This window comes from Pteropus alecto, unplaced genomic scaffold (genome assembly GCF_000325575.1).
Source record: "Pteropus alecto unplaced genomic scaffold, ASM32557v1 scaffold69, whole genome shotgun sequence".
Classification (NCBI taxonomy): domain Eukaryota; kingdom Metazoa; phylum Chordata; class Mammalia; order Chiroptera; family Pteropodidae; genus Pteropus; species Pteropus alecto.
Window position 1 is genome coordinate 11,137,091 of NW_006494610.1, and position 18,302 is coordinate 11,155,392.

Consider the following 18,302-nt stretch of genomic DNA (forward strand, 5'->3'; position numbering starts at 1 on the left):
GGCTGCCTTGCCAGGAAGGAAGCTCTCAGGCTCTGTTAAGAAAGTAAATGAGAATATACAAAATTTTTCATGAACTCCAACTTACTCAGCCGTAAAAATATGTAAAACAGTTAATATATTATTAGTAATCATAGGGTAACTATAAGGATGAATGTGCTAATGAGCTAACACACACATAAGAGCTTAATGTTAGCTACTATGTCATTTTGATGAATTACTTAATGCTTCCTTTTTCTTCATATTGCAGCATAAGACAAGAAATGCAAATGCCTTATTTGCATTCCTTTATTATTTATCATAGGATATACTCTGGTTTGTTATTCTAAAACATACCCCTGACTAAACCATGTGTACGTAATATGACTAAAGACTACAGCACCTTCCTTGTTTACATATTTCTAACCATTTACTATAAATAGCATAAAAAGCTGTATACTTTTAAAGCAATTTAAATACCAAGACTATAACATATCTTGGTTATTTAAATATCTTATTTTAGAAAAATACCTAACATATTATTGCTGTTCATTCAATAATATGAAATAAAAAATGAGACTATAAAACAGATCTAAATTATTCAAAACTGAATAAATTGCTTGGCTTTCTTCCACTTACCTGTATAGGGTAAAATTAAAATGGAGAAACGGTTAAGATAAATTGCTCCTGGGTGCTTAGTCCGGATTCCTTAAAATTAGTATCTAAGGGACCTGGACCATGGTTATCACTGATCAAGAAAATGTTTGTTGTAATTGCAAGAATCCAGATGGCTACAAACTTGCTACTAAAAACGACTACAGGTAGGCCTAACTACAGGTAGATGTAGATGTCAACTACAGGTTACACCTTTAATCTTCACTATAGCATTAGGAAAAACTGTGCAGAGGAAGAAATAAAATATTCACTTACAGTATTTGTTAAATTTATAATGAACTGCTTATGTAGATAATAAGACTGCTAAAGTACTAATCTTTGTCAAGTGCTTTGTAAAGAGTTTGCAATCTTATGCTGTACAGACCATTATTAATCTCCTGCACTAATGGGACAACTGAGCCTTTAAGAGGTGTCAGAAGGTTCCATGTCTAGTATTTGGGGGAAGGAACCCAAGTTTTGACTTACGACTCTACATGCCCTTTCCACTGCACCATATTCATTTATATAACTTGGCCAGCATTTTCCTAAGTATGTTCCACAGACATTCAAAGAAAAAAAATTAAGTCAAATAAATTGAGAAATGATATCTTCTCTACCTGTCTCTTAGGCAGTCTGTAACACTGCATGTTATTCACACTATGAAATCCTGTTACCATAAAACTTGTTTACCTTTGTCTAACTCAGTATGCCACCTCACAGGAACTCAACACAATGAAGAACTACATACACTAAAAATTTAATGTGAATATTATCTCCTAACAGCACTGTTGTCAAAGCATCAAACACCTACCAAGTACCAACTATAAGATAAGGCACTGAAATAATGAAGATACAAAGGTAACAATTTCTACCCTTATTGATTATACTAAAAGTCAAGCTGTGATAAATGCTTGAATAAACAAAATGCCACTGTAACCCAGAGGCAGAAGGGTAACTGAATTTATTAAAGAGATTCCCCTTTAATTGCTATTAGATAGAATAGAATGAATTTCATTTATAACTATACCATAAACGTTTCAGGATGTATGTAGCTAGGATGATAAAAAAAAAAAAAAGGATTAAGATCTCTGTAGCTTTCCCCAACCCTACACAGAAAGGACTGCTCCCATTTCAAATTTGTATCCTCAAGGAATACAGTCAAACACTACTAGAGACTGTCAAAGAGACTCAGAAGCCAACCAGAATAAGCGCTTTTTGGCAAAACAGAACCTGAGCATCGATAGCTGCAACAGGGTGAAATACATCAAAAATCTTTAAAGTCAAGAGCTCACAAAGATACAACAAACAAACAACAGCGGTGACTCTGGAGGATGCTAGGTAACTACCACATCACTCTGCAAACTCACAAAGAGAGAAAGAATCAAGAAAAGAAAAAAAAGCACAATACTACTGCCATGAAAAGAGTACACATAATTTGTCTGTAGAAGCATGGCAGAGGGAGCCTAATCCAGTCTTCATGGGATTATGAAAGACATCCTTGAGGGGAAGATTCTAACTTTGAGTTTTAAGGACTAATTTGAGTTAGTTTTCAAAAAGAGCAGAAGTGGGCATCCCAAGCAGTAAGGTGAAAACAGTATGGGGACACTTCAAAAAGTTGTATTTGTTGGGGAGAGATAGAGTTAGTGAGTAAAAGTTGAGAGCAGGAATAGGCTAGAAAGCTAACTGAAATAAGATCAGAAAAATTCTTAAAGGCCTTGTGAGGAAACTTGGAGTTTATACCATATGCACGAGGAAGTCTTCTAAGAGTGTTATTAAATAGGTAAGTGCAAGGTCAAATTTTTAATTAAGATAAATCACTTCAATGGCTGTGAGGGGAAAATATTTAACTGGGACAAGAATGAAAAAACAATGAAGGAAGGTAGATCACAGCAAATCTGAGCAATATTTAAAAGATCATAGTAACAGAAGGGTAACTGGAAGAAGAAATTTAGATGGAACTTTACGGGAGTTCCATAGTGCTTTAAAGACAATTCTAGTGCAGCACTGGGGACAATGATGCAGGGTTGTTTTAAGATAAGTACTCAGTGCCTGACACATAGGTTTATCATAAACACTATTTAAATGTAAATGGGTGCAAATTCTACCAGGATATTATTTTTTAGAGAGAGAAACAAAGTCTTGGTAATAAAAATCTTTAATCCTAAAAGTTATACTGTATTGGTAAAATTAAATATATTGAATTTTTCCTATATAAAGTCAATGTACTGAGGCTTCACTTGAATGGGAAATTTTTAGGTTGAATACCTTCTCCAGCATTTGTATTCTTGTGAATCAATCCTTGGTACTGAATTAACAATTTTCATTGAATAAACTCTATGGGCCATTTGACAAAGAGCAATTTAGCTTCTAAGTTACCCTGTTATATAGCATTTATAAATGTCATTCTTTGTGGAACTATAAACGTAGCAGGTTAACGCCAGTGTTTTAGACACTCTCAGGCCTTTTCAAAGTTGGTACATTTGCCTAATTTTAGGCTGCCAATGGCAACCTACTAATTTGTTTCACCACCATGTCTGTTACCATGGTTAAAGATAAACTGCAAGATATTTGGAATATAACTGGCAAACGTTACATCCTTGGCTAACATTTCTATTTTAAATCTATTCATCAGAAAATAAAAAAAGTTAGAAACTAGTTTCCAGTAGTATGTCATAAAATATTTTTCTTCCCAACTCCCAAAAGGAATAAGAAGCTTTATTCATTAAAGAACTTCAACTCTATTCAAATAACACTGTTTCCTGGATCTCCTCATACCTGTGTAAACAACTACTTTAATTTTTAGGCACTGTATTTGGCAACTGCTGTAGGCAAATCAATGTTTCCTTTTAATGGAATAACTATTCCACTTATCGAAGAAAAAAGTCATAAACAAATTAAGAGAACTGCAGCATTTCAAAGAAGTTATGTACTATGTAGAAATTCCTAGTTCTGCTATACCAAAGTATCTGCAAAACTACGAAAACCTTCTATTACCAAATACTCGACTTCTAAAGAGGAAAAATAAAATAAATACTAAGCATTTGGGTGTTTATGTATTCTGAACATGGTGAAAAGATGTCTCGAAAATCTCAAGTAAGATAAAGAATTTTCTACTAATACTGTTTTTGTAAATCCAGTACTTTCACACTTAGGAGTACTGACTATAGATCTCTGGAATCCATAAACGTTACTGTGTAGCAGCCGATCAGGATATTGCTAGGGAACAGTGCAAGGTATATTTTTCTATTTTCCATTTTCTTTACCCATGGGAGTTGAATCTGTTATCCCAATTAATTCAGGTACTGCTTGTTCAAAAGTGAAATTCTGTAACTCAAGATCTCTAGATTAGGTAAAACAAAAACAAAAACAAAAATAAGACCTTGAGTTTCCTTATCTCTCAGTGTCTCTTCATCTGCAAAATAAACATACTAGAAAGTTAATTTCTAAGGTACCTTTCCCTCTCTACATTTCTGATTCTTTAGCAAGAAGTTAAGATTCTAGCACAGGTAACCTCAGTGACAACCTCTGGCAAACAAACAAACAAACAAACAAATAAAAACACAGATAAAAATGAGGTTTTTCTTTTCCTTACTATTCATAGCTGTTTTTAATTTTTTAATTAAATTTATTGGTTAATAACATTATTTAAGTGGCAGCTGTACAATTCTATATCATCTATATATTACACTGTCTGCTCACCACTCAGTCTAGTCGTCTTCTGTCACTGTATATGAGGAAAGGCTCACGGGAATTTCTCCTTGGTAAAAATTCATGTACTTCAAGGAACTGATTTTGCTGACAGCTTCTTTCAGTGATTCAGAGGGTTTCTCCAAATTACCATGTAAAATTAGATATTAAACTTAAAAAAACTATATCTATCCTTCTCTCTGTATTCTATCCACTTTTCAATGTATCATTTGTTTTGTTCCTTCCTAAAACACCTCTCCTTACCATGAAAAAAATACTTCAAATGATCCCAGATAAAGAATGACATAAGCTGAGAAAAAACTATTTGTGCTAGAAATTAAAGCAAATGATAAGGGAGAGAGCAATTAAATGTAAGTATAGAATTCTCAAAAATACCAAAGAAACCTGACCACTTCTTTTAATGGTGTTTTTCTATTTTAACGATATAGAAATGTTCAATTTAAAAGAACTAATAACCCAAACCTTTAATTATCCAAATATATTATAATGAGTCTCTATATTTAGCAAAAGGGAAAAGAAGGCAGAGGAATTGCTATAGCAGTATTCATTGAACACCTACCGTATGCCAACATTATACTTGGTGTTTACATGTTATCTCATTTAATCATCACAGCAATCTTAAAAGGATTCTCATCTCAATATTATAAAGAAACTAAGGCTTACAAAATTAAGAAACTCATGAAGCTTAGTAAATAAAAATAAAATCAGCTAATCTAAGGTCATTTAGGAAAGCCAAACATGTCCTCCAGCACATAATCAGTCTGTAGTGTTCTACAGAAATAGCTCCAAACACAAAATCCTGCAGCATCAAAGAAATGAATTGTTCAATAGGCTGTGACAATTATGGAAAAAACACATCTCATATACTCAATTCATTACGAATTTGAATATTTAAAACTTCATACTTCAACTCAATTTTTACAATTTTATAACTAAAACAACAGATTAATATTATATACATCTTGAAATATTCAGTTTTATATACAATATTGTTTAGTCCTAAAAGAAACAATTGGTATTTTAAGAGATAGTTAATAATTTATCAAAAAGTAGATTTGACAACTCTTCAAGACTAGAACATTGAGAAATATGTGGTTTAACTTACATGTACTTTTTTAAAGGGGAAAGAATGTTATTATTTATAATTGAGACATTAAACCTCATAATAGTTGGATTAAATAAAGAACCCAAATATCTATGTATTTAATGAGAACTGGAAGCAGAAAATTGTGCTTAATTCTGCATAAATTTATTCCTTAACATTTCATAGAGAAGTTAAGTGATCAACTACTTTAACTTTTAAGAACATGAAGAAAATATTAAAGATCCTGGTCCTCTTTTACTCAGTTCAATACTATTAGTCCAGGATACAGCTACACAGAAGGAAATTAAGCTGCACATTTCCACATGTAATCTACTAAAACCAGTCATATTCTTTAGTTATACTTCTGTAATGGGTAGAATAGTGTCCCATAAAAATTCATGTCTGCCCAGAATCTTGAAATGTTACCTCATTTGGAAACAGGGTATTTGCAAGTGTAATTAGTTAAGGATCTCAATATAAGATCACCCTAGATTTAGAGTGGACCCCAAGTCCAATGACTGGTATCCTAAAAGGAAAAAGAGAGGACACAGAAACAAAATGAAGAAGGCAATGTGAAAACAGAGGCAGAGAGTGGAATGATGCACCTATAAGGCAAGGAATACTAAAGATTATGTTCGCCAGAAGCTCAGAGAGGCACATGGGACAGTTTCTCCCTCAGAGTCTCCCTATGGAAGAAACCAACCCTGTTGACACTCTGATTTTGGACTTCTGGCTTCCTAAACTGTGAAAAAAAATAAACTTCTGTTGTTTGAAGCCATCTAGTTTGTGGTCATTTGCTACAAAAGTCCTAGGAAACTCATACAACTTTTTAAAATATTTTGATATAACCACTGAGTTAATCCATTCCATTATCACAATACATCAAACCATAAAAATACAGAAGCACTCTGAAAAATATTTAAATGTGTGGTGATACTATAACATCATCATCATCATCACTACCATTACTGTTAAGTCAACACACACACATATATATATATATATTACTTACTGCTATCTATTTTTAAAGATATATATATATTACTTAGTTCTATCTATTTTAAAAGATGTATATCTCGCCAAACACTCTCACATCAGAAGTCTTCTGAAAAAAACAAAACTCTCAAATTAAACAAATGAATTTTACAAAAGTCATTTTTGTCTGTTTTTTTTAAAGCGACTTCCATACAGAAGAGTGGCCTGCAAGTCAGCAGACCCGAGCTTTGGTTTTATCACTAATTCATGACTGTGATCAAGGTATTAGGTGTACAGGTATCAGTTTTCTTATCTATAAAGCAAAAAGTTTAACAAGAACTAGATGATCTCTGAAATCAAACTATCTTGACTACTGTCTAGCATAGTTTCTTATAAATAAAACTAAAACTTAAATTATTTATGCTAAGATACCCAAAGTGGAGAGAGTGTGAGGGTAGAAAATTAAGAACTTCATGACCAAAATGGGGGAGAAAAATCTTAAGTGAAAAGGTACATATTTCAGCAACTAAACTAACCAGTCTATCTCTGCTAGGACAATCTAACTTTTTGGCAAGTAAGTGACATTAAAAAGGAAGAGGTGGAAAATCTGATCAGTGACTGAAGCAAAGAAAGTTGAGGTTTATAAATTACACTTAGTCATGACTTTGCTCTATGGCTGTTAGATAACAAACATCAACTAAATCCCCACTGCTCTAAAATCGGAAATTAGAAGTCTGACATTTTAGGTTTCTCATTTATAAGAATCATTTTAGAGTCATGAAAACTTTTAGAATGCATGAAATAAAGCACTCTGATAAGTTTGGGAATAATTTCTCTGATAAGTGTGGGTAATATGAAGTAATAATAATAGTAGAAATAAGCATTTATTGAAGAACACTTACATATATCATTAATTAATCCTCAAATAAATATAAAAGAGAATTATATACATAAAGAAAGTGAAAATTCAGAGAAGTTAAGCAACTTGTCCAAAATCATAAAAGGCTTTCAAGTATAAGGATTCGAATCTCTGCTTTCCAACCCCCAAACCCATAAAGATATACTGCCTCGTATGGCAATCACCCTCAAAGGGGGCAGGTTGTGACTGAGAGGGAGTATGAAGGCTTTTGTAGAGCTGGTAACATTCTCTTTCTTGATCTGAGTCTTGTTTTGCAACAGGACACAAACTGTCCTGAATACACACAGGTGTTTGGTTTGTAAAATTCATCAAGCTGAACACTTAAAATATGTGTGGTTTCTGAATATATATTATACCTCAATAAAATTTACAATAAAATGTAGCGTCCGTGCAAGAGAGTTAGGACTCTCTCTTTTGTAAGTAAAATCCCATTCAAACTAGCTTCAACGAAAAGGGGATATTTACTGGCTGACATGGCTAAATAACTGAAAAATAAGGTGAAGGTAATCTCAGGGTAGAGTGAATCCAGAAAACAGAGCACACCATGCTGGTTGTCTCTCTTCCCCATTCTTGACCCAATCTGCTGCTGTCTCTCTCTCTTCTGTCCACAACTTTCTCTAAGTTTTGGTAACAAAGCTATAGGCTGCTCCAGACTTTCATCCTTCTAGCTCCTCGATGAAAGAAGCAAGAGTCTTTTCCATCATTTCTAATAAAAAAATACTGTGTCTACGGCCATGCTACCCTGAACAAGCCGGATCCCGTCTGATCTCAAAAGCTAAGCAGGGTCGAGCCTGGTTAGTACTTGGATGGGAGACCACCTAGGAAGACCAGGTGCTGTAGGAGTGAAAAATAGAGGACTATAAGCTGACATGGTCCTTGCAATCTGTGAGGTCAATCGAGAGCTGCCTCGCCTAAAAAAAAAAAAAAAAAAGTCTGTAGAAGGACAGTTTGGGTCATGAGATACCCAAAATGGACCGACCACTGTGACCAAGGAAATGAAGTACCATCTCTCGTCTTGCCTTAGCCTCAATACCCACCTCTTTGGCTAGATGGAAGAAGGATTATGTGCAGCACAGACTTGTGGTCATTAAAGAAACTGCTGAGTACTGAAAGCTACTCTAACTTCTTATCTATTATATTTCAATTCATATGATATATCACTAACATTATTTTAAAGAGATACTTCATATTTATTTGAACAATTCATAAACCGCTTAAAAACTTTTTAAAAATCATCCTTAAAGTTGATTTACTTCTGCACAACACTGTGAGGCACATAGGGGAAGCATTACTATCCTCAGTTTGTAAAATAAGTTTATGTTATCTTTAGTTTATAAAAGAACTGAGGTTCAGAGAAATTAAGTAAAACATTCAATAATACAAGCTAGTATATACCACAAAAAATCAAATAAAAGTGGTCTTTCAACCACACCATACTATAAGGCACAGTAGTTTAAAATTACCCCAAAGATTTAATGGTACATATGAGAATGTGGTTCAAGAAAAAAAAAAAAAAACTTAATAGGGAAAATGTAATAAACCCACTGGTCTGAAGCTAAGTACCTCTATTTTGGTAGATATTAATTTTCTATCTATGACTATAACTATCCCAAAGCAAAAAAAGGACAGCGTTTCTTGTGTATCACTTAGAATGCTTTCAGCTGGAAGGAAATAAAACAACTTCAAGTGACTGAAAAAATAAGAGAATTTATTTATTCAAAGGAAACAGAATTCCATTATTGGCTTAGACTAATCAGGATTCATCCTCTCTGAGATTGCATACTCCCTGGCCATAAGGCTCTGCAGAGGATAATGAATTCCATCACAAAGTAGTTCTCCCAGCAAGGAAAAAGGTCCAGAATAGTTTTAGGTAAGAAACCTACTTTATTCCACTCCACACATCCTTTCTTCTTACAGAGCTCAAAAAGGAGTCTGGAGGTGCCTCAGGGCAAGTTCCCCCAAAATGGAGAACATTTGTAGGAAGAAATAAACTAGCTTCAGGAAAGCAGAGAAGGAAAAAGAGGCAGACAGATACATCTGATGGTGCTCTGGTCTTGGGATTCTATCAATTCTGAGATAAGCTTCATCACTTTGCATGGTTTAGTTTGAAAACCAGTAAATGTCTCTGTTTTGCTAAAGATAATCTGAGTTGAATCTGTCTTACTTGCCAAAGAACCCTGAGTGATAGAGAATAGAAAATCATAAAAGCAACAGCACAGTTTTGGAGTTGAAAGCTGAGATTTAATACTTCTTAACCATCTGTACGACCATGGGCAAGGTATCGCTCTGAAATGTCCTACTTATGTACTTAGTGTACACACACACACACACTCACATACACACGTGTATGGGTACAAATGAACTTTACTTAAAAGAGAGAGAATTTAAAGTTCCCAACTATTAATAGTTGACAGTAGTTATCAGTCAAGTTCAAGAAACTCAGGCTAGTTTCTCATTTATATTACTAAATAAATCCCACTGTTGGCTCATATTTAGAAGCCATTAAACATATTTATTCAAGTTTTCTTGCTGACTATTAACTCTATAAAGGCAATGACCAAGATCTGTATCATATAGTTCTTCCTCAATTCTGCAAACTAAGTTCACTATTTTACTATCTCAATACAGTGTTGCTAGTGCTTTCCTTCTCTTTAAAATTTGGGTCTTTTTTCTGGGCCACCTTCTCTTATATATTCATCTCCTGAAAATACAACCTCATTCTCTCATAATTTGACCTGCATATTTACAATAGAATCCTAGGAGTCATTACTTTTTTTAAAGGAATACTTAGTGTGTCAATTATCTGAACCCATATAACTTCGGGCCCCTATTTAGGATGCCTTCCAAAAGATAAATAATGTCCTCTCCTCAGGAACAAAAAGCCAGAAATATGACAGCAGAGTACTGTGTTATAAAAAAACATTCAATGGCCCAATATTAACCAAAAATTATTCAGGTTTCTCCTGTTACCATTCTTGAGGCATTAATTGTTCTTCTAAATAATGACTGCAAATTTGTTTCAACAAGAACATTCAAATTAATCATGACTGCAGATGACTACACATACAAAATGAAGTTTAAAATTAGATATCAAAGACTTCCTGTCAGTGGACGCCGCCAGGTAAGCATTGTTAAGTCTCCCCACCTACAGCCACCATGTCTCCAAGTCTCTCAAAGAGTCTGAACAGCTGCAGAAGCTCTTCATTGGAGGTCTGAGCTTTGAAACAACCGTTGAGAGTCTGAGGAGCCATTCTGAGCCATGGGGAATGCTCACAGACTGTGTGGTGATGAGACATCCAAACACCAAGCGCTCCAGAGGCTTTGGGTTTGTCACATATGCCACTGCGCAGGAGGTGGATGCAGCCATGAATGCCAAGGCCACACGAGTTGGATGGAAGAGTTATGGAACCAAAGATGGCTGTCTCAAGAGAAGAGTCTCGAATATCTGGTGCCCACTTAACCATGAACATTATTTTTGTTGGTGGTATTAAAGAATACACTGAAGAACATCAACTAAGAGATTATTTTGAACAGTATAGGAAAACCGAAGTGATTGAAATCATGACTGACTAAGACAATGGCAAGAAGAGAGGCTTTGCTTTTGTAACCTTTGATGACCATGATTCTGTAGACAAGGCTGGCATACTGGAATGGCCACGACTGTGAAGTAAGGAAAGAAATGGCTAGTACTTCATCCAGCCAAAGAGGTCAAAGTGGTTCAGGAAACTTTGGCAGTGGTCGTAGAGGTGGTTTTGGTGCGAATGACAACTTTGGTCATAGAGGAAACTTCAGTAGTCAAGGTGGCTTTGGTGGCAGCCGTGCTGGTGGAGAATATGGTGGCAGTGGGGATGTCTATAATGGATTTGGTAATGATGGAAGCAATCCTGAAGGTGGCGGAAGTTACATGATTTTGGCAATTACAACAATCAATTTTCAAATTTTGGACTCACGAAAGGAGGAGACTTTGGAGGCAGAAGCTCTGGCCTCTAAGGTGGTGGAGGGCAATATGTTGCCAAACCATGAAACCAAGTCAGCTATCGCAGTTCCAGCAGAAGTGGTAGCCACTGCAGTGGCAGAAGGTTTGAATTACTACCAGGAAACAAAGCTTAGCAGGAGAAGAGAGCCAGAGAAGTGACAGGGAAGCTACAGGTTACAACAGATTTGTGAACTCAGCCAAGCACAATGGTGGCAGGGTCTAGCTGCTACAAAGAAAACATGTATGTTTTAGACAATACTCATGTGTATGGGCAAAAAACTCGAGGGCTGTATTTGTGACTAATTGAATAACAGGTTATTATAGTTTCTGTACTATGGAAAGTATAAAGCATTCCAACAAAGGGGTTTAACATAGGTTTTTTATTTTTTGTACCCATGCTGTTGAGTGCTAAATGTTAACAGCCTGATCATGACACTGAATAAATGTGTCTTTCAAAAAAATGTGCTGTGTAAAGTTAAATCTACTCTGATGACATCTTGGGAAATTAACCCAACAGTGTGAAGTTAGAATTCCTTCAGGATGATGCCAGGTTTCATTTGAAATTTATTTACAACCTGCTTCGGCATAGAAGCCATTGTCTTCAGAAACCTTGGTGTAGCTGAATTGACAATTACTGCGTTGTGTCCTAGAGTTCACCAACGACATTAAAAGGGTCACCCAAGCAGAGTCATGGAGTTCACTTAATTATTAATGATGGTCAGCATATCCTATGCAATATATCCACATTGAATTATGGTACCAGATAAAATTATAGATGGGAATGAAGCTTGTATATCATCTATTATCATGTGTAATCAATAAATAATTTAATATCCTCTTAAAAATAAGTAAAATTAGATATTAAAGGACTTTTAAAAAATCTCAAAATAAACTATGTAAAGAATAATCTATTAAAAAGTACCTGATATTTAATTAGATCTACACATATTTTAATACTTTAAAACAATTTATTTTTATTTATTTTCTCCTGGAATTTTCACATCTGATATTAGAGCTCATGTTTACAACAGTCCACAAATCAAATAACGGTCTTTAGAACTGGTGTTCAGTACTCAAAACAAAAATATGAAAATGTCACCATTTTCCAGTGGGAAAAGTGACTCTAAAGTGTTATGACCAAACAAACAAATATTTAGGAAAATGAATGTGAACATTTCTTGGTTTTTATTTATAGCAAAACCTCCTAGTATAAGCTGGATACTACTGAATGATACTAACAAAATCAAAGAACGTTAAAATATTAAACCTTTTTAAATCATCCAATCCGGGGGACTTCTTCACCTGGGGATCAAATCAGATGTGAAAGTCTGTATACATGTGTGTATTGTGTGTATGTAATGTTACATACACTTTTCTGCCCTCTTTTCACTGAAGCATGAACACCCCTAAAAGGACTTTTTTTGTAAACGGATTTTTAAGAGAAAAACAAATCTGAATGACCTAAGAGCAGTGAAGGGAACCCTTAGGCTAATGATAAAAAGAAATACCAAGATGGCAGATGAGAGGCATGACTGCAGAATAATTCATCTATAATGAAGCAGAAGGACAGAGAGTTCTAGGAGGGTTATTCTCAAGAAAGAAAAAAAAAGGAACTGATAGCATACTTGAATGTGAATGACTGCAACAAAAGGAGTTTTATGGTTCTAACAGAGTCTTTAGAGATTTAGAAAAACCAAGTGAAGCGGGGAAAAGGTTGCACAGACAGGACATATTATCACAGCACATTATATGATGCAGCTCTAAACAATACAAACACAAACATAAGCCCTGAATACTGATTTAACCAAAATCCGTAGTGACTGGGAAGATGGGGTGGGGGAGAGAGACTGGGGGAACTCAGAAAGAAGCTAAATCTTTATCATGCAGTCATAAATCAACAAGTAACATCTACGACAAAATAATCAAATAAAGCAAAGTAAGTATGTTTAAAAACATAAAGACAATAATAAGAATTAAAAAAAAACAAAAAACAGTGTTATTCAACAGGGCAATTCTTTGTTGTGTGGGGCTGTCTTAGAGAACAGGTCAGCAAACTGAGGCCTGTGAGCCAAATCTAGCCCCACGCCTGTTTTTGTAAATTAAGTTTTATTGGAACACAGCCATGCCCATTCATTGCACTTATTTACATATTGTCTATGGCTGCTTTTGTACTCTGAGAGCAGGGAGTAATTGCCCCTGAGACCTTATGGCCCTAAAAGCCGAAAATATTTACTATCTGGCCCTTCATAGAAAGTTTGCCAACTCTAGTTTACTGTACAGCATGACATTTAGCATCTCTGATTCTTACCCACAAATGTCAGTATTCTCCCAAAAGTAATTATGAAAACCAAAACTTCATACCCCACATTTGCAATCCACCCTCCCCAACTCCTTACCAGTGATGAGGAGTACAACTTTGGTTTCAGAAGTACTGAACTATAAAGAATTTAAAATGACTGTCTCTGGGGAGAACTTAGAGATTGGGTAAGGACGGGGAGAGGGAGTACCGGGTATGCTTTTTTCCCTCCAATAAGCCTTGAAACACTAATTGATATTTCAAAGTAGTCACATGTATTTCTTCGAGAAAATTAAATTTAAAAGCAAAAGAACAAATCAAATCTGGTTAATGATTCTGGTGACTAATATAAAATGTGTGATTACATCTGTTAGATATATATAATTTGTAACATCTTGCTCTGGAGAATTTTTTTGTTGCACACACCCAAAGTTGCTAGGTAAATGACGCTCAAATAAGAAGGGTATCATTGTGCTAACTGAATATGAGTATAACATTTCAAACCTACGAATCCCAAGAAATGTCAGTCAATCTGGTATATTCTACAAATGATCTTCAGTGAAGTTCGAAATGTTTAACATAAAAAGCCAAGTAGATAAAATGTTTAATAAACATTACCAACTCTCTTAAGTAGAAATTAAGAGAAAAGTTTTTAAAGATATATGTAGCAAATAAACAAATTTTGTTTTAGTGTTCTTTAATTCAGTTTTCTTTTAAGTTGACTGGAAGAGTAAAAGATGACATTAATATAGAACCACAAAAGACTGAATTAATAGTATGATCAACATTTCCAATTAAGTACCTTATATGAAAAATGTGATATTGTGTATCTGAGGTACGTTCTACCCAGAAAAGACAAAACACATCCAAAGACAGTGATCTTAGGTTTGTCTAATCTTTAGAGTATTCTAATTATCACTTATTTCCGATTCGACTAAATTTTAAATTATATGATTTTCCCATACATAGGAAAAGCTTTAAATACACATTTTATTAATAGGGATATGAAGAATACGGATCAAGAATGTTTGAAAATGTGAAAACAAAAATAATTCACTACACCAAAATCTAAGATAGTACATATACAATATACATTTTAACGAGTGTAAACAACACTCTTCAGGAGTAAATAGTATACTGTATTTTCAAAAAAGCATTTATTCCCTTGTACTTTATAGAGAAAACATTACATTGGAAAGCTACTTTGAAATGTATAGAATGACACAGCTAGATAATCTTAAAACATCAAAATAAACATTTTAATATTTCAGTTTTGGAAAATACAGTTCTCAAAAGTTTATTTTACTAAAAAGACTCAGCTGTTGAATTGTTACTTATAAGAAACAGATTAAAATTGTTTCTTTTGATATTAAATGGTTATAAAATTATAACAGCTCTATTAAACCAGTTTTCTTTTCAAAGAACTTAATATGAGAAAAATTTTAATGCTTTTATAAAATGCTAATTATATTCATAATCCTGGAAATTTGGTTTACATTATAACTCAAAATAATCTAGCTACTGTGAAAATGTGGAGTAAAAAGTGGAGAAAAAATACTTTTAAGCATCATCTTCCTAATTTAGAAGTAAAATTGGCACAAAGAAAACCAAAATATTCTTCCCCTTCCACTCAAAACTCCATAAATCTATTTGTCATATTTTAGATAATATTCGACATCAATGCGTAGCGTGCACGCGCGCGGGCGCGCGCGCCCCCCCACCCCCCACACACAAAGCATTTTTAGAATAAAAACATTTAAAAGGTTAAACATTTTGACTATTAACTTACCTTTTTTTGATACCAGACTATAGCATCAGTGACTTTGGACGCCATTTATTCCACTGAAATCACACACTAGTCATTTTAAGCTGTGCAAGAGAGAAAAACATAAAAAAGGCTTTACTTCCCCCTTCCAACAGGAAACTGAACAACATGCACATACAGCGAGCGCTCTGGTTACTTGAGCAAAGGGTGTATGACTCCACTTATATTACACCCTTCCTCATTACTATTTTAGCAACAGAGTCTCTTAAGTAAACAAAATCAGTTGGCATAATAAAAGAAAGATCTTTCTATGTGAATATAACACTTGAATTTTCTTACAAAACAGTTGAATTGTTTCTTTTTAATTAGCCTCTTAAATAAATACCAGATTCTCCAGGTTATATTGAAAATTTTTCATTTACAAATTCACAGATGATAGGAATCAATTCACTCAGCAACAGATCAGTTTTGCTGTTTAGAAACTAGTGTCAATTACTGTTTCTAAAGGATGGCTTGAAAGAGATGCCAAAATTTATAATTATATTTTATTTTCCCTGATTATCAGTAAATACAATGTTGAACTAAAATCAAATAACTGGAGGAACCTAATGAATTTATATGAAAAACTAAGCTAATATGAGTTAATTACATAGGAATAATTAATATGAGAGGTATCATAGTTTGCTAATATTTAGAGATTTACTAGACCATTTCATAATCATCTTTTTTCTGTTTGTCTAAAATAGTTTTTTAGAGAAGAATTAATTCCTAGAAAGAATTAATTACAGACTGACTCCAGTTAACTCTGGAATACTTTTCTAGATTAAGACTAGGCTAGATGAAGGATATCTCTGGTATAGTGTTAAGGATGAGCCTAAACAGGTTCAAAATCAGACACTTGCCCCACAACTCATAATAAACCAGTATCAATTCAAGGCCACCAGGATCTCAGGAAAATCCTGGGAGTAAAGCACCTTGCTAAGTTGATCTGAGTACATGCAGATCTGCAACTGTATAGATGCTACCACTACACGGATTGCCCACAGTGAACAAAATACTCCTTAAGATTCAAATATAATAAAAATTATTATTGACAAGTTCAAATGTTCAGATGATTAACGTCTAAAAATTTAAGGCAGAATTTACCTAATGCCTATATTTTTTATAGTTATAGATCAAATTATTTTATTACCTTTCCTAAGATACTGATTCCGTCTTTATCTGATCAAATTCAAGCAAACTATGTTTTGAAATTCCTGACAAATGCCCCACCATTTTTTACAGGAGGAGCATAGAGTCAAAAGACCTGGATTCAAATATTGTCTTCCTTTAATATGTAATATTGAAAGAGTCACTTAATCTCTTTGATCTCAGTTTCTTTCACTTCTATGATAGGAATAACTGTACCTATCCCTTCCTTGACAAAAAAAAAAAAAAATTCTGAGATGTTTGTAATTAAACTTACAGCTGCCAGAGGATGAAAGAAAAATGACAGAAAAGTTAGCCTGTTAATAGCTGTGGACCAGTTCTGACAAAAGATGCTCACATTCCTGTATATCTGCTGGAATTTAGGATTAATTTCTAGGTGATTATTCCCACAATTATCCAAAAGAGAGAAGAGCCAGGCACCATAGAACCCTATCCAGGTGCCTCTACTTATTTACACATGAACTTTCCAATCTGCTGCTTACAGCTAATCCTCAGGAGCAGTGGCCACTTGTTCCTTGAGGACTCTGCTGTGCCAAACTCAGAACTAGTCCCGCTTCACCTTCTTTCATCCTCTTAGTCTACAGCTCATGTAAACCCTTTCAGAACAGCTTATATCTTTCTCCCCACTATCTGCTGTATAAAAAATACCTGCAGAACTCCAGAAAGATGGACATGTTGTCTTTCCTACCTAGCCATGCTGCTGATGGTTTAGACTCCACAACCAAAACTGGTCTTCGTCGTAGTTGTCTATTTTTCTTCTTCTTCTTTTTTTTTTTTTGCTAGCAATGGCCTAGTAAACCCTTTCTTTTAAAAAGAATTTCAGCCATGGAAATTAAAATTTTTTATTTAACAACCTTATAGGGGTATTGTGACTAATATTAAGATAATACACATAAATGCCTACCACAGTCCAGTTTATACAGTAGACGTTCAATTATAATTACTTTTATCATTAAGTTTTATATTAAAAAATTCTGCAATCCAGGAACTGGCAAGTATTTATATTTTCTTTTTTAAACATGGAAAGCAGTTTAGAGAAAAAAATACATGCAATCGGTTTTTGTTAACATTTAAAATAAAATGTCACCTGATTATCATAAAATCACAATGTTAATTCTCAACTACATATATACTAATTATTTAGATTTCAAAGATCATCTCCACTAAAAGCTTCTCAGTCAGGTATGGCTAACTCCATTTCTCTCACAAGAGGTTTTTGGTTTTTTGGTTTTTTTTTTTGGAAGCTTTCCCTAATTGACTTAAATCTCCCATTTTGGTTTTCCTGTCCTAGAGGCTTCTAGGGGTGATTCATTAGCTTTAACCACATTTCATCCTAGAGGTTTTCTCCACTGATTCTGCTAGGGAACTGACTATTTGATACAATATTACATCTTCATTATATTTGTCAAGGGAATCGTGTATGTTTTCTAAACTGATTATACCTTTCCTCCCCACTCTGGGCCTTGCCTTGCCAAATGCAAACTACAAAAAAATACTACAAAAAATGGTACAATCAACTCCACTTCAACCTCCTTTCACTTTACCCAATCTTAATCGACAAAAATTCCAGATTATGTACCAAGATTCTCTCTCCTAATTTCCCACAAGTGTAAATAACATGCATTTCATATACAAAATGTTAAAAGATTTTTTATTCACCCAATCTATGAAATGAATAAGACACTTAATATATTTGGGGAATACTTAAATGATCACAAAAAAATAGTAATAATTTTTTAA

At 34.1% G+C, this 18,302-nt stretch overlaps 1 protein-coding gene and 2 pseudogenes across 7 annotated transcripts in view; 2 read left to right on the top strand and 1 right to left on the bottom strand.

Moving 5' to 3' along the window:
• The window catches only part of PHTF2 (putative homeodomain transcription factor 2), a 122,088-nt gene that overhangs the window by 76,059 nt on the left and 27,727 nt on the right, over positions 1 to 18,302 (bottom strand). For 6 of the 7 annotated variants that reach the window (XM_006925743.3, XM_006925744.3, XM_025042171.1 and 3 more), the window contains one exon: positions 15,378 to 15,457. The exons of the other annotated variant lie outside the window; for it this stretch is intronic. In XM_006925743.3, the coding sequence (XP_006925805.1) occupies positions 15,378 to 15,422 (45 nt within the window). In that variant the 5' untranslated portion in view covers positions 15,423 to 15,457. Of the gene's footprint in view, positions 1 to 15,377; positions 15,458 to 18,302 lie in introns of those variants that run through there. 7 annotated transcript variants of the gene reach the window in all.
• LOC102887561 lies at positions 715 to 12,104 on the top strand (annotated as a pseudogene).
• LOC112474051 lies at positions 8,041 to 8,159 on the top strand (annotated as a pseudogene).